Source organism: Schistocerca americana, chromosome 1, assembly GCF_021461395.2.
Source record: "Schistocerca americana isolate TAMUIC-IGC-003095 chromosome 1, iqSchAmer2.1, whole genome shotgun sequence".
NCBI lineage: Eukaryota > Metazoa > Arthropoda > Insecta > Orthoptera > Acrididae > Schistocerca > Schistocerca americana.
Window position 1 is genome coordinate 299,136,170 of NC_060119.1, and position 16,568 is coordinate 299,152,737.

The window sequence follows — 16,568 nt, forward strand, 5'->3', positions numbered from 1 at the left end:
CAGGCACTAGATGAGTTTCTGGAGCACCTCAACAACATCCATCTGAATGTCAAATTATAATGGAAATGGAGGAAAATGGATGCCTCCCCTTCCTTGACATACCAATTAAGAAGAAGGCAGATGGTTTACAAGGCCATGCAGTACATAGGAAGAAGACACACACAAGCTGCCACCATTCAGCACAAAGACAAACAGTACTGACCAGCCTGGTATATAGGGCGCATGCCATCTGCAACAAAGACAGCCCACCATCCAAGCTGTAACACCTGAGGGAAGTCTTCCACCAAAATGGCTACAGTGAAACACAGATCAACAGGACACTTAAAAGGAAGAAGAAAAAGAAGAAGAAGAAGAAGACAAACGACTCGTGTTCCTTCCATACGTGGGTCCGATCTTGGCCAAAAGTGCCTGACTTCTGGGCAAATACAAGATCAAAACCATTCTCCACCCACCACCAATGACAAGGAAACTACTAGGTTCTGCCAAAGACCCGCTGAATCTTAGCACACCAGGAATGTACAGCATCCCATGCGAATGTGGTAAACAATACATTGGACAAACACAACAAATGGCTCTGAGCACTACGGGACTTAACTTCTGTGGTCATCAGTCCCCTAGAACTTAGAACTACTTAAACCTAACTAACCTAAGGACATCACACAACACCCAGTTATCATGAGGCAGAGAAAATCCCTGACCCTGCCAGGAATCAAACCCGGGAACCCGGGCGCGACAACAAACACAACACTGTATATCTAAATGTTGTGAAAAACCTATTAGATGCATGTGACTAGGTCACACAGAAAAACCAGCCATAGCAGAACACAGCATAAATTAAGAACACACCTTCAACTTTGAAAACACGAATGTGCTATGCTGAGTATCTGGCTTCTGGGAAAGTATTATTAAAGAATCCCTAGAAATAAGGATTCATGACAACCTGGTCAACAGGGATGAGGGATACCAACTCAGTGCAGCATGGAACCCTGCAATAGCGGCAATCCATTGGAAGCACGCCCGTCAACATCCTCCGCCACAGACACAGACGGAATGCTTACACTGAGAACCGAACGTGGCCACCAGGGGCGATCTCTACCCCCACCACCACGTGCATGCTGCCGTGGTCTAGTAGAGGGGGTGACCACACATATAAACACCCTGCTCTCTGCGAGTCTTCACACTTCACCAGAAGATGGGTAGTATGACACTTCCCAAAATGTCGCAAAATATCAGTGTTACCACCCGGCTGGAGGCCCCGAGAAGCCTCCATCAACAATTTACAACGGAAAAGCCTACAGTCACATATATGATAACTGCTTCTCCAGTAGATCAATGCCATCCATATAGGCCTTGTATTCTTCATGAGATGTGGCATTGTAATATACATTTCCTTTTTCTTTGCCCTTGAGTATTTTTTAGCATGGCTCAAAGAAGTAATACTACTGTAATTTGTGGCTACACATACTGGTTTATTGTCCCTCCATTTCACTGTGAGAACTTTGTACTCTTTGTCAAACATTTAGTCATGGAATCCTCATCCGTGCTGGTTATAAGTTCTAAAGTATCTGCTACATCTTGTAAAATATAGTCACTTTTCAGGACATTTCTTCGATGTCCTCTTCATCCATTATTTAGTCTGTATTGGGTGAAATACTCACCATTTCTGAGTCATCGGCTCCATCTTCACTCACTTCATAGCTCTCCAGTTCTACTATAACTTCTTCAACTGTTAGTCCACATGGCACGTTTTTATCCTGTTGGAATCGCAAAATTTTAGAGTGATTATTTTGTTGTATTACCTATCCCTGGAGAAAATCTAATAGAATGTAAAGGAGGCAGATCTCAACAATGTAAATAGTAATTTTTGTTTATAAGACATGTATACAATAATATGGCACCTCAACAAAGTAGTCATTGTCATTGTCCCATTATTGGCATACATAAATTGAGATTGCACATACTTCAAGGACTATGAAATATACTTGATGCATGGACATCCTTATGTTCATAACAAACATGCTCGGACAATTAAATCAGAATTCATTGTTACACAGAAACAACCAACAATTATACCCTGTAACCAAGTGCAAAGATGGAAAATAGGCAAATGAATTCTGATCCTAAAATAGGCTAAGTAGAGAAAAATGATTTCTTTTCAATTTTTAGGCATTATAGCAGTAAGTTCAACTCCTAGAGACAACACTCAAAGCCAAAAGTTTCATTTTTTATGTAGAAAAAAATAAAATATTTGTGTACCAAAAAAGGAATAATGGTAAATAAAGGATTAATGCTGCAGCTGGTTAAGGTCCACTACTCGTCTAATTCAATTCTCCTTCATTTTCTGTTAAAGGTGTTTTTGTTCTACTGAATTTCTATGTCCTCCCTGTTTGTCCTAGGATAGTAATGACTGGATGGATCATGATAAAATCATAGTATCAGAGAACTGAAGTTGATGGTTCCCTGGCCCCATTGCATGATGTACTACTGCTGATTTATGTTTGTTTCCTAGATGGCAGTTGCTCTTTTGTTCCTTAAGTAATGTGTTAATACATGTCTTTGAAGTTCCTGTGTACACTTCACCACATGACCAAGAGATTTTAAACACTCTTGCTAAGGCAAGCAGCAGGTGTAGGTCCCTTGCAGTCTTCAGATATCCTTGCACCTTTCTTGTTGATTTAAACACCATGTCTTCTTAGCACACTGCTCATGTGATCTGTGACGGCTTTAAGGAAGGGGAGGAAAGTATTCTCTTCATTCGTTTTTTTAATTTAATTTTATTTTATTCTTTTTTTTTTCTTTTTCCTGCCAGATGCTGTGGAGGGTGTAGTGCACTATTTATCTCTTTGTCAGAGTAGCTGCTTTTTCTGAAAGCAGTTCTTAAATGATATAGCTCATCATCCAAGTACTGTGGTTCACACATTCTTTCAGTCAGGTCAACCAGCTCACTAACGTTTCAGCTACATGTCTTTCAGACTTCCTCTGAATGAATGACAAGGCCAAAACCTCATTTCTTACTGTCCAGAAAAATACAGATGTTCACGTTACTTTTAGTTATTTGCTTGCCTAGTACTTCTCAGAACAGTATTATCTCATTGCTCTTTTCTTACTGACACTAAAGACAGAATTTACATGTTTCTTTCAGGATCCCCCAGAAAACTTGACGCAAATCGACCTGTCCTTCACCTACAAATATTGGATGTTGTTTGATGAAGACAAACACTTGGAGGAAATTTCTCCTCCTGAGTTTGTGGTAGCCTTCATGGACCTGATGGCCAACCTTACAGAGCATCAGTTACAGTCTCCCCAAGTCCAGGAGCTAATACAGTGAGTGAAATGCCAAGATTTCCACCCTTTCATAGTATAATCATCTAATTGTCAGCGAATAGGCTTGTCTGTTTATCCTTATTTGTGAAACTAGAACTGTCATAGATAATTCATCAGGAAGTCATAAATATTAGGGGAACCTGGGGCAGGATGATAACACTGCATTAAAGTGACCACAATTCAATTAAAAATGGCAAAAAAGGTCTGCCTGACATTTAATATATGATTTAAACAATGAATCGAGGAAACCTGATGTTAAGACACAGATGAATATAAAGAAACAGTATTTAAAAAGGCTGACAGTTGGTCTGTCATGCCCCAGACCTGGGGTAGAATGGAACCATGTTCATAACTCTAATATAGTGCAAGGGCTATTACAAATTTACATTTCCATACAAGTTTAACTTCAAATTCTAATCATATTTCCTAAAATCTACAAAAACACAATAAGCTTTTGAATTTACAAATGCCAGAATGTTACATGCCCCATCATTTTTAATTCTTTATTATATGTGTGTTTCAGTTTCTTTTTCACTGCCACCTTAATTGTCAATGCAAACAATTTACTCTCCATGTCTTTTAAATAAATGGAAAGCTTGAACTCACGTTCATTTGACAAAATGCAACTAAATTTTCCCTTTCATTTGTCAGTTTGAAAAGCCTCAGTTTAGAGCCTATCCTGAAATGCTCTCTAAAGAGTTATTTTAGGAATTCTGAACTGAATACTGGCTTTCCTGAGTCCCAATTCCCTTTTTACAACAGTTGTCACTGCCACTTCCACATTTTCTGAAGATGAACTTTGACAATTAGTTTTGCAGTCATATCTTATAAACTTCTATGAAAGAAGAAGAATTGTCACCGGCAACAATCTGAAAAACCTGAAAATATAGTAATGTATCTTAGACATGTTAGAATAAATATGAAAACTAAAAAGTAAACACTAGGAAAGTGTAGCACGTTATCTGGGGCAGAACGGGACTTTGGTCCATTCTGCACAGGTCTAGTCTGCCCAGACCTGTGAGATTAGGTACAGGTCAAAACTCACAAAGCACTCTGAAAAATAAACATAATCTAAATGCACTAAAATAACGGGTTTAGCACGCATTTTGAAATTTTAAGAAAGAGAAAGCTAGTAGATAAATTATTTTCTTTTACGTTGCAGATAGAGAGTTCCTAATGTTGCATATTTATGCAAAAAACAAGTGCAAAACATTACTAGCACAACAGTCAAAGACAAACTTTCCTATAACAGCTTTTTACCATGCTTGTCATATCGATAACAGTCTTTGGAAGTGATTTAGAATGCACCACTCTGCAGCCAAAAGAAACCCCTAGTTCTATTCTGTTTCATGGTTCTGTCATGTCCAGTCTTTCCCTAAATAACATTGTGATTAAAAAGAAAGCTTTGTATTTACTTCCAAACACTTCACTTACTAAGGCAAACTTGTTATGTAATAAGGCCACCAGAAACATCATCATTAATGTCTGTGTGTGATGAGGCAATTCAAAACCAGTGTTTGGATTATTCCCTGGGTGATCCACTGGGGGCTGAACTGCACAATAACCCTGAAAGAGTGGTTCAGTGTGGGGTGGTGGAGGGGTGAAGTGGACTGCAGACCACTGCAGCTGCAGTGGGGATGGAGCCTCTCCATCGTTTCTAGGCCCCCGGTTCACATACAATACAAATGCTAAATATACACATCCCTTAAATTGTTGGTGGAACTATTTTTGATCACTGCGCTCTCTTCACCAGAAGACAGTAAAAGTCAGGACACTTCGGAGGACTAGTCTTTTGTGTGCATCCATTGCCTATACTGCATTATACAATAACAGCACTGGGTATTGCACTATACTGGTCATTACGAACTTAATGTTGTTCTATTATGTTGCTTTGTTTTCAGATGAATAATGAAGATGTTCTGAGCCCAAAATGGGCACTATATTCCACTTCTGAAATAATGAAATTTATAATGTTCATTACTTCCATGACAATTCTATTGTCATAGATACTTAGTATGAAGCATAAAGCACATGTGCTATATGAGCATTATGTAATGTAGACGAATTTGGAAGTTGGATTCCACTGCACAGCTCCTCTCCTGCAGCATTTCTCATGCTGGACAGAGCATTGTTACTCTACTCCCTGTAAAATCAATCCCCAAAGAATTTTTTTTCATGAGGGGACAAAATGATGAAATTGCATTTTTGTGTGACTGATTTGATGAATCAAAAAATGTCTTACACCCCAGGAATTAAATCTGACAAGAAGTGCACAAAACTTGTTATACCTCAAACAATTCATAGTTATATTATTAATATTTTTAAGATACATTACTTTGATATCTTAACAGTGACTATAATTAGTTACATACTCAAAGTACATCACTGAAGTTATTAACATGTTCATGCACCCACGTTTTTGATTCAACACTCTGCATGTAAATAAATGCAGTGTATCAACTGAGTTATGAAATAAACCTTGAAACTGTTTAAAAAGAATTTATTTATGACCCATAATATAGTCTGAAAGCCACATTAAAAGTGTGAAACAGAAAAAGTTTGAAATGGATGAGAAAATTTTGTTGAATATAAAAAACACACACATTACTACCTCTTGAAGTAGAGGAATACACCATTAACTTTGAGAAGATGCTTATTAGATTTTATGTAATCCACAATACTTACATTGCTTGAAAAATACATCTGATCACATTAATAGGGTTTATTTTGTGAAGTTCAAGGTATTTATTTATTAATACTGACTGGCATATAACACTGACTGGCATAGCAAAAACTGAACAAGATATGTTTTGAAAACATAATTTTTAGCTTGGTGACATAAAATGTAATCTAGAGCCTCTAAACAACTAGATACATTTCAGAAGTCTTCCTAAACCATCGTCAAATTGGCTGGTAGTACTGACTAGGACTGAATCAAGACAGTCCTCACCCATCAACCTCTCTAGCCTCTGGACCACTTTGGATTTTGGGAGAACTGAGGATGCAGTATTTCACATTTGGAGGAGGCACTTCAGCGTGGTAGAAAGTTGACAGCTCCAGCTGTTGAGCTTTTTTACATAATAGCTTACATAATAAGTGCAAATACGTTCTCATTTGATAAAATCAAAATTACTTCACTATATAAATAATTGGACTAAATAAAAATTTATTCAATACTGTTACAAAGTTTTCAGTTTCTTCTGTCCATCTATTGATGAGGTATTTTGAAGAAGCATGTATCTATTCTAATAATAAAACCTCTCAGCGGTACCCAGTGGGAAAGCTGAATAGATGCTTTGCAGCATCTTAGATATTACATTTGGATAAAAGTATGATGCTCTCTATAATTCAAACTTCTTTGTTGTATAGTGGTTTGGTATGAAATTGTGTTCAGGATCAACCAGGTCAGCAGAGATCACTGAGCTATTGTAAACCTGCAGAGTGCTGTGGATCTAGTTGAGAGCATTAGCATCTTTTTGAATAACATGAGATCAGAGAAGGACTTTAATAGTGTGATAGTAAATGAAAAACTGATTGCTGACAAACTTGGATCTCATTCAAACTTTCAAAATGGAGGGAAGATTTGTCTCAAAGAGTGAAGGAGTGAAGAAGGAAGTTATCTATTGATCTACTGATGAACCTATTAATGAAGGTGTAGCTCCTTCAATGGAAATACACTCCTGGAAATGGAAAAAAGAACACATTGACACCGGTGTGTCAGACCCACCATGCTTGCTCCGGACACTGCGAGAGGGCTGTACAAGCAATGATCACACGCACGGCACAGCGGACACACCAGGAACCGCGGTGTTGGCCATCGAATGGCGCTAGCTGCGCAGCATTTGTGCACTGCCGCCGTCAGTGTCAGCCAGTTTGCCGTGGCATACGGAGCTCCATCGCAGTCTTTAACACTGGTAGCATGCCGCGACAGCGTGAACGTGAACCGTATGTGCAGTTGACGGACTTTGAGCGAGGGCGTATAGTGGGCATGCAAAAGGCCGGGTGGACGTACCGCCGAATTGCTCAACACGTGGGGCGTGAGGTCTCCACAGTACATCGATGTTGTCGCCAGTGGTCGGCGGAAGGTGCACGTGCCCGTCGACCTGGGACCGGACCGCAGCGACGCACGGATGCACGCCAAGACCGTAGGATCCTACGCAGTGCCGTAGGGGACCGCACCGCCACTTCCCAGCAAATTAGGGACTCTGTTGCTCCTGGGGTATCGGCGAGGACCATTCGCAACAGTCTCCATGAAGCTGGGCTACGGTCCCGCACACCGTTAGGCCGTCTTCCGCACACGCCCCAACATCGTGCAGCCCGCCTCCAGTGGTGTCGCGACAGGCGTGAATGGAGGGACGAATGGAGACGTGTCGTCTTCAGCAATGAGAGTCGCTTCTGCCTTGGTGCCAATGATGGTCGTATGCGTGTTTGGCGCCGTGCAGGTGAGCGCCACAATCAGGACTGCATACGACCGAGGCACACAGGGCCAACACCTGGCATCATGGTGTGGGGAGCGATCTCCTACACTGGCCGTACACCACTGGTGATCGTCGAGGGGACACTGAATAGTGCACGGTACATCCAAACCGTCATCGAACCCATCGTTCTACCATTCCTAGACCGGCAAGGGAACTTGCTGTTCCAACAGGACAATGCACGTCCGCATGTGTCCTGTGCCACCCAACGTGCTCTAGAAGGTGTAAGTCAACTACCCTGGCCAGCAAGATCTCCGGATCTGTCCCCCATTGAGCATGTTTGGGACTGGATGAAGCGTCGTCTCACGCAGTCTGCACGTGCAGCACGAATGCTGGTCCAACTGAGGCGCCAGGTGGAAATGGCATGGCAAGCCGTTCTACAGGACTACATCCAGCATCTCTATGATCGTCTCCATGGGAGAATAGCAGCCTGCATTGCTGCAAAAGGTGGATATACACTGTACTAGTGCCGACATTGTGCATGCTCTGTTGCCTGTGTCTATGTGCCTGTGGTTCTGTCAGTGTGATCATGTGATGTATCTGACCCCAGGAATGTGTCAATAAAGTTTCCCCTTCCTGGGACAATGAATTCACGGTGTTCTTATTTCAATTTCCAGGAGTGTATTTTCTGCTTTATTGTCAATAAAGCTACCTGCTCTTTAGAAGACAGGTTTGGCCATAGGGACAGTCATAAAAAGTGCTTCAGCTCCCTATATGGTACTTATGTCCTGCAGACATAGACTGGTGAAAAGCTAAAAGCCACATACCTCTCGAGACTGCGTTACATGATGGTGGTGAATGTGACATCAGTGATGAATAAATGTTGAAGTTTCGATCTTAGTGTCCATTCTTCCTGCTGGATATTCTCCAAAAAGCTCTTTATTTTTTATTGACTTTTCCCAATACTTTTGCAAACTTACAAATTCCTTGGCTTTACCTACATCTGTAGCTAATGGTGACAGGAGTTTCTCAAAACATTAAGTTTATAGAGACACACCCAAGCTCAACATTTTCTGAAGAACAACTGTGGGGACTGTCAACTTAGCTACTCGAAATGATACTTTGTGATCAGTAGATTCAGATTCTATTTTGAATGGTTTTGCTAAGCTAAAGGCTACTAAAATTTTAATACAATGTTTTTCTCTGAAGGGAAATTGCCAGCACACATCCTGAATAACTGTAGGAATTACACATGACCCTTTCATATCACACGCAATTTTATATTTTCAATTTTAGTTATATACATAAAAATCTTGATCATGCTTGTCAATTTTTAGCTACTTTCATAGCAAATTTTCTAAACATTAACTATCGTACATACTGTTAATTTTTTTCACATGTGACAAACGAATTATGTAATTAAACAGTGTCTTATGTTTAACACATCAATACAAAATTTTATGACTTTTTTGTATATATATCTCACTTTTCCCAATGAAAAGTGAAATAATTTGTAAATTATAGAATTAAAAATTTCCGTTATTGAACTAATAAAATAACAGAAATTTTATATTTCCATTTTTTCCACTAAGTCTGACTGCACATTTTTATTGAAGCTCCAGTTCTTTCGCTTTTCACTAAAAATTACCTTAAACATAAATGAATTGTATCTTCTTCTAATACTTGGACAGGAAGAAGATTCAGAAATTTATTTCTAGTGTAGAGGAATGTCTATGAAGTAGTTATTTTAAAAAGAAAGAACAACCCATTTCCATACTCACTGGATTTAGATATATTATTAAAGGTCTTATCAAGTTTACAAGGAAATGCAAGCAATGTCTGAGGGGGCAAATATGTCACTTGTATATAGAAATGTTCTCAAACTGGGCCTGTATGGAACTAACATGAGTCCCCTCCTTTCCAAGATCCTGGATACCTCTTACATTGGCCTGTTGATAATCAGCATTGCCCAACACACCTCCAAAGATCACAAAATATTAGTTACAGTACCCCCTTATACTCACTTAAAGGAGCATCCTGTTAGCTTTGGAGCAGTTCAGATGTTGTAAACTCATACCATAATGTCATGTGACTGTCTACTGCTGTTGTGAGTCTGGCAGTGAAGTCGTGTGTATCTGCCAGGCAGATGAATGAATCAGCTCAGTCAGATGGGTCAATGTGGAAGAATGACAGAAAGGGGCTACAGTGTTTGAATGTTTCCAAGACCATACTACAAATGAAGTTGCCTGATTTGTTAGTATATCAGCACAGAGTGCCCAATCTGACTACAAGGAATGTTGTACCCCACAAAGCCATGTAACGTGGTAGAACAGTAGTCATGAAAAGATACTGATACAATAGACAAGTGTCGTGTCTTGTAAATGCATGCTTTACATCTACAGCCATACTTTGCAGACTGCTGTGAAATGTATGGTAGAGGGTATGTCCCATTGCACCAGTTATTAGGATTTTAGCTGCAGTGCAAATGAATCAGGTCCTGTGACTCTGCCATGCCATTAGTAAAACAGCTACATTGTGAGCCAAAATGCCCATTAGATGTACTGTCGGCACTGCAGCTAAAGTGGTGACCCTGACATTTTTTGAACATACACTAGAGAAAGAGAGATAGAAAAATAGAGTAGTTAACATACAAAAGATAACAAAAACAAGGAATAAATGATCTGCACTTCACACAAATAAACCCAGTGCCTCTGTCGGTGGGCAAGGAACTACTGATACACCCATGAAAATTTGACATTCGTGCACTAACACACCACACACACACACACACACACACACACACACACACACACACACACACACACACACACATATGGTGGGTGGCTGTGGGTTGCTACATCGGCCCCCTCAAAGGTCAGTCTCAGCATATCCCCATATACTAACTCGGCCAAGGAACCAACCAGGTTGAGTCTGTATATGTTTCAGAGTCTGAGTAGGATGATTGGTGAAGCCTCAGGAAATGCAGCCAATGTCTGAGGGGACAAATGATATGCCACTTGTATGGAGTAATGTTCTCAAACTGGGCCTGTACAGAACTAACATGAGTCCCCTCCTTTCCACAGATCCTGGATATCCTCTTACATCAGGCAGTTGATAATCAGCATTGCCCAACATATGGCACATCAAGGCTACTTTTAGGGTGAGATGCCATCATTCCACCATTACATTGCTGGCTGGGTGGTAGCTGGTTGTCCGAAGATGGTTCATGCCACAAAGTACTGACAGTTTTGCAAACAATTCAGACTTTAACTGTGATATCCAATGCAACACAAAGGCATGCATCAAGGTTTTTGCTGAGATATTATCTACACTAGACTCTCGCTAATCCGGCCCTCAGTAGTCCGGCCTCTCAGTAATCCGGCACACATCAAAAAACATGTGCACAATGAATTATTGTGCACAATAATGCTTAGTTCATCACTGCTTTATATACTGTATTTGAAATGTAGCTTTCTTTACAGTTCAGAATCATGTCTTCTAAAAGGAAACACACTACGCTAGACCTCAAGCAGAAACTCAAAATTTTAGATAAGTTAAATCGAGTTTCTTCACAAAAGCTCATTGCTGCTGAGTTCAGTGTTGGATGAGCAACCATTTATGACATCAAAAAGAAAGAAGATGTTATTCAACAGTACTCAACACAAATGGATAGTGAGTTGGGGAAACAGAAGATTATGCAAAAGAGTGAGAATGAAGAACTGGGTATGGCTGTTTATAGATGGTTCATACAACAACACAGTAAAGGAATTCCAGTCAGTAGCCCAATTATAAACAAAAGGCAACTACATTTAACAAACAACTTGGCAGTGGTAGTAACTTGTTTGCAGTGAGCAAAGGTTGGATGTCAAACTGTAAAAAACAACATGGCATTCAGCAGCTGACAGTCACCAGGGAAAGTCGCTCAGCAAATGATAAGGATGCTGATGAGTTTGTAAGTAAGATGTGGAAGATAATAGAGGAAGAAGATTTAACTGCTGATGCCTGTATAATCTGATGAAACAGGACTCTTTTACAAGATGCTTCCTTCAAAAACATTAGCTGCAAACAACGAGAAAGAAACTCATAGTTACAAGCAACAGGAACAGCACATAACATTAATGACATGTTGTAATGCAAATGGGAGTCATAAACTACCGCTTATAGTGATTGGAAAATCCCAACATCCTTGTCGTTTTCAACACACTGACATAAATACTCTACCAGTGCAGTATTGTGCTCAGAAGAAAGTGTGGATGGACAGACAAATATTCTCTCAGCGGTTCCATGAAACGTTTGTACCAGCAGTGAGAAAAGAGCTAAAGAAGAAAAGTTTTCCACTGAAAGCTATTCTTATAACTGAAAATGCTCCCACTCATCCTTCAGATGATTCTCTAATGTCTGATGGTACACAAGCACTCTTTCTCTCACCCAATGTGACAGCCCTAATTCAGCCCATGGACCAGGGAACTTTGGAATAACTAAACATCATTATCGACATTCACTTCTCATCTCCTTGCTGAATGAAGGTGAAAATGACTCTATTGAGACTATGCTGAAGGTGTGGAAAGGAATTAATGTACGTGATGTTGTTTTCCAAGCAGCTGAGGGATGGGATAAAGTGGAGAGCATACCCATAATGAAGAGCTGGAGAAAATTGTTGCCATCCATTGATGCCGAGTTGGATCCAGTAGTGAGTGACAGCAACGAGTGAGTCAATTCAGAATTACCAATTACTTTGTACATAGACATGTTCCACAACCTTCAAGGAGGAGAAGAAATTGATGATGAAGATGTTACTAATTGTAAAAGGCTGAAAATGAGGAAAACTGTGATACAGACCAAACTTTAACAGATGAAGAAATAATCAAAAGCATTCAAGAATGTGATGAAGAAGACGACACAGGAGGAGAGAGCATGAAGATTTCTCATACTGCTGGTGCTGAAGCTGCTGAGGTCTTCTTGGAGTACATTATGCTACAACCAGATATATGCAGTACTGATGTAATGCTTGTAAAGCAGTTGCGTGATGAAGCATGCCACTGTCATGTAACATCATTGTGACAGTTAAAAATTAGGGACTTGTTCCATAGTGAGTGATATGACTGTATAATTATGTACAGTATACACTCAAGGACTAAGTTTTCTTTGAAAATTAATATATTTTTGGCTTTAATAAAGACTGTCCTCTATGCTTAGAAGTTGTATCCTTCAGTTTAATAAAGCACAGTACACTATATCCCCTATATTTTCAGAATATATAAAAATAAAAATAAATGAATAAAATAAATTTCAGACACTCAATAATCTGACACTTCCAGTAATCCGGCACCCATCTATGCCAGGAACAGCTGGATTAGCAAGAGTCTAGTGTATTGGTACTGCTTCCAGTCAAAGATGAATCTGTCAACGATGGTGAGCAATAGCATTGGCCATTTGAGGTCAGCAGTGGTCCGATGATGTCAACGTGAACATGTGTGAATTTCTCTGTGACATCAGGGAAATTACCTATTGGCACATGTACATTTCTGCCTACCTTACTGCGTTGGCACTGAGGACAATACTTCATCCACTCTCTACAATACTTTTTTGTTTCCAGCCATACAAAGTGATCTAGAACCAGACAGAGTGTAGATAAGGATGTGGCTTGGCCGTGGACATATTGCAATACAGTTGCATGCTGGCGCCGGGAATGTCTACAGGTTGTAGTTTCAGTGAAGTCTGTGAATCTTGTAATAGGTCTTGCAGCTCTTGGTCTGATCTCTATGCTTCTTCAAGTGCCACATAGTCCAGTGTAGAGACACTGCTGACATGAGAGAGATGCCCGCCACAATGTTGTTGATCCTGGAAGTGTGTTGAACATCTGTGGTGAATTGGGCAGTGTATAGCAGTTGACTGTGTTGCTTTGGCGAGCATTTGCTGGAAGGCGTGAACCTTGATGTGAAGATGAAAGTACTTGACAGCCTCATACATTGCCAGCAGTTCATTGTCATATGGGCTCCATTTCTTTTGCGAGGTGGTCAGATTTTAGAGAAGAAAGCTATCAGCTGCCAGGCCCCATCAACCCGTTGTTGAAGCACGCCGCCTCTCGCTGTCTGGCTCGCATATACAACAACAGCCAACAGTGCACTCAGCTTGGGATGTGCCAACAATGCCACATACACTATCACTTGTTTTGTTTTCTCAAATCATGCCATCCATCCAGGAAATTGTTGAATTACATTTTGCCTTCAGGCCCGCCAGCATTGCTGTCAGAAGCTCTTGAACTTCAGCTGCATGCGGCAGGTGCTGCTGATAAAAGTTCAGCATGCCTAGGTAGTGTCTTAATTCCTTGCTTGTGGCCCACTGGGGCAGCTGGCAGATAGTCTCTGTTTTGTCCAGCAATGGTAGTAAGCCTGAAGGAGTAATGTGGTGCCCTAGAAAGTAAACTTGTGACTGCCCAAAGATACACTTCAGCACATTCCACACTATTCCGTACTCACTTAGTCATTGATAAACCTCAACAAGATGCTGGTGATGTTCTTCTGGCGATGCTGAGAAGACCAAAACGTCATTGAGATAAGAGAAAGAGAATGGCAGTCCTCACAGCACTAAATCAATGAACCTTTCCGACATTTGTGCTGCATTCTGGAGACCGAAAGTCATAAATTTGCTTTCAGTTAAGCCAAATAGCATAATAATGGCTGTCTTTGGTATATCTTCATTGGCCACTGGAATCTGTGTAGACCTTGGCGCAATCTAGTACACTATGCACACAAGCGCCACTCAATGTGAAGTTGAAGTCGCGTAGCAGAGGTATCAGGTACCTGTGAGGTATTGTGCAGGCATTCTATGTTCTGTAATCCCCACAAGGCCACCACACACCACCCATTTTGGAAATGAGGTGTAACAGTGAAGACCAGGGGCTGTCAGACAGATGCATGATGTCCTCTTTGATCATGTTATCAAACTTGCCATTGGCTGTCTTCAAACGGTCTGCCACCAGTCGTCGTGGTCAGCAGGAGATCAGCGGCCCCTCAGTTGTCTTGATAGTGCACAGTGTTGTGCCTGATGTCCATCAGTATGTCTGTTGGCTTTGTTAACGCTGGAAATAGCATGGCATAGTCATCATCAGTGGAAGTAATCAGACGGGCAGATTGGGTAGATGTCTGGCACCGGAAACCCGCGGCCGTCAGCCCGGTGGTCTGATCTACAAGGTTGGTGTTGGTCATATCTGGCAAAAGGTTATGGTATGCCAAGAAATCCACTGCTATTATTGGCTTTGCCACATCTGCCACTATGAAATTCCAAAGGAATGTGCGGCAGAGGCCAAGATCTAGTTCTATTCTGTGCAAGCTGTATGTTGCAATAGGCATGTTATTCATGAACGCCAGGCAGAACGATGTACATGGTTGGCACTGATGTAGCATCGTACATGGGTAAATACATAAGTTAGATCCAGTATCACTCAAGCACTTACAGCCTGTGTGTTGATGACTGATGAATTGGCGCTGTGATGTTGGCTGGCAATTGGACAAAGCACCTACGTTCAATTGCCACTGGCATTTGAGAATGTGCATGGTTTGGTGCAGCATTGTGCACGATCCTTGAAATGCTTGTCATACCAGCACATGTCCCTCTGTGCATCAGGTGATAATGCAGGTGAGTGGGACATGGCCCTGCCGTGGGGGCGTCTCGCGTATCTTGGCTGGCTGTGGTCTCCACTGATTTGTGTCTAGCAGGTAATTTTGCATGCAGTGTAGCTGTTTTACTAATGGTATGGCAAAGTCACAGGACCTAATTCATTTATACTGTGGTTAAAGTGGTGATCCCAACATGATGTGAACACGCATTAGAGAAGGAGAGATAAAAAAGACATAGAATGATTAACATATAAAAGGTAACAAAAACAAGGAATAAATGATCCACACTTTGCACAAATAAACCCAGCATCCCTGGCGGTGTGCACAGAACTACTGACAAATGCACGAAAATTTGACACTGTGCAGTAACACACACACACACACACACACACACACACACACAAACACACACACATGGTGTGTGTGTTGCTACATGGTTTTTCCTGACCCATTCACATACTGAATGCAGGAAGACTGAGTGTTTAAATGCTTCTGTACATTAATCAAATATTATCCTCACGACACTTACAGGAGCAGTATGTAGATGGTTGTGGTATATTCCTAGAGTTGTCATTTAAAGCTGGTTCATGAAACTTTGTAAGTAGGACATCAAGCTCAAAATTGACCATAAATCAAGAAAATTATTGGCTTATGAGCAATTTTGAGCTTGATGTTCTGCAATATGTGATAATGATGTAAAATCAATAAGTTGAAAATGGCATAAAAGGCTGAAACCTGGGTAGTAATGAAATAAACAATAATACAGTCAAATGGTCATGTGTTCATTTATAAATTATTGTATGACTGTTGCTCAGTAACATCAAAAACTGTTTGTAAGTGGGCTTTCTTGGGACTGTTTACATCTGTCTTCAGGAGTCTGCCAGTTCAGTTTCTTCAGTACCTTTCTGGCACACTCCCACATAGATATTCAATATCGCCTGTTAGTCCTATTCAGTAAGGGTCTCCTAATATTCTATGATGTGCCATGCAAATGTCTTGTGAGCAATCTCTTTTGTAGACTGATTGCATTTTTTTAGTATTATTCAACTGAACTGAGAATGCCATCTGATTTACATATAGTTGAGACTATGTGGTCATTCTATTTCATTTCCTTACAAAGTGTTACACCCATGTATTTGTACGAGTTGACTGATTCAGTCTGTGACTCATCGATACTATGATCATAGGATATTATATTTTTTGTTTTGTG

At 40.6% G+C, this 16,568-nt stretch overlaps 1 protein-coding gene across 2 annotated transcripts in view; it reads left to right on the forward strand.

The window, feature by feature from the left end:
* Window positions 1-16,568, forward strand: part of LOC124622732 (UDP-glucosyltransferase 2-like) — a 139,291-nt gene that overhangs the window by 79,074 nt on the left and 43,649 nt on the right. The window contains exon 3 of one of the 2 annotated variants that reach the window (XM_047148525.1): window positions 3,143-3,324. The exons of the other annotated variant lie outside the window; for it this stretch is intronic. Coding sequence (XP_047004481.1) covers window positions 3,143-3,324 — 182 coding nt within the window. The remainder of the gene's footprint in view (window positions 1-3,142; window positions 3,325-16,568) is intronic. 2 annotated transcript variants of the gene reach the window in all.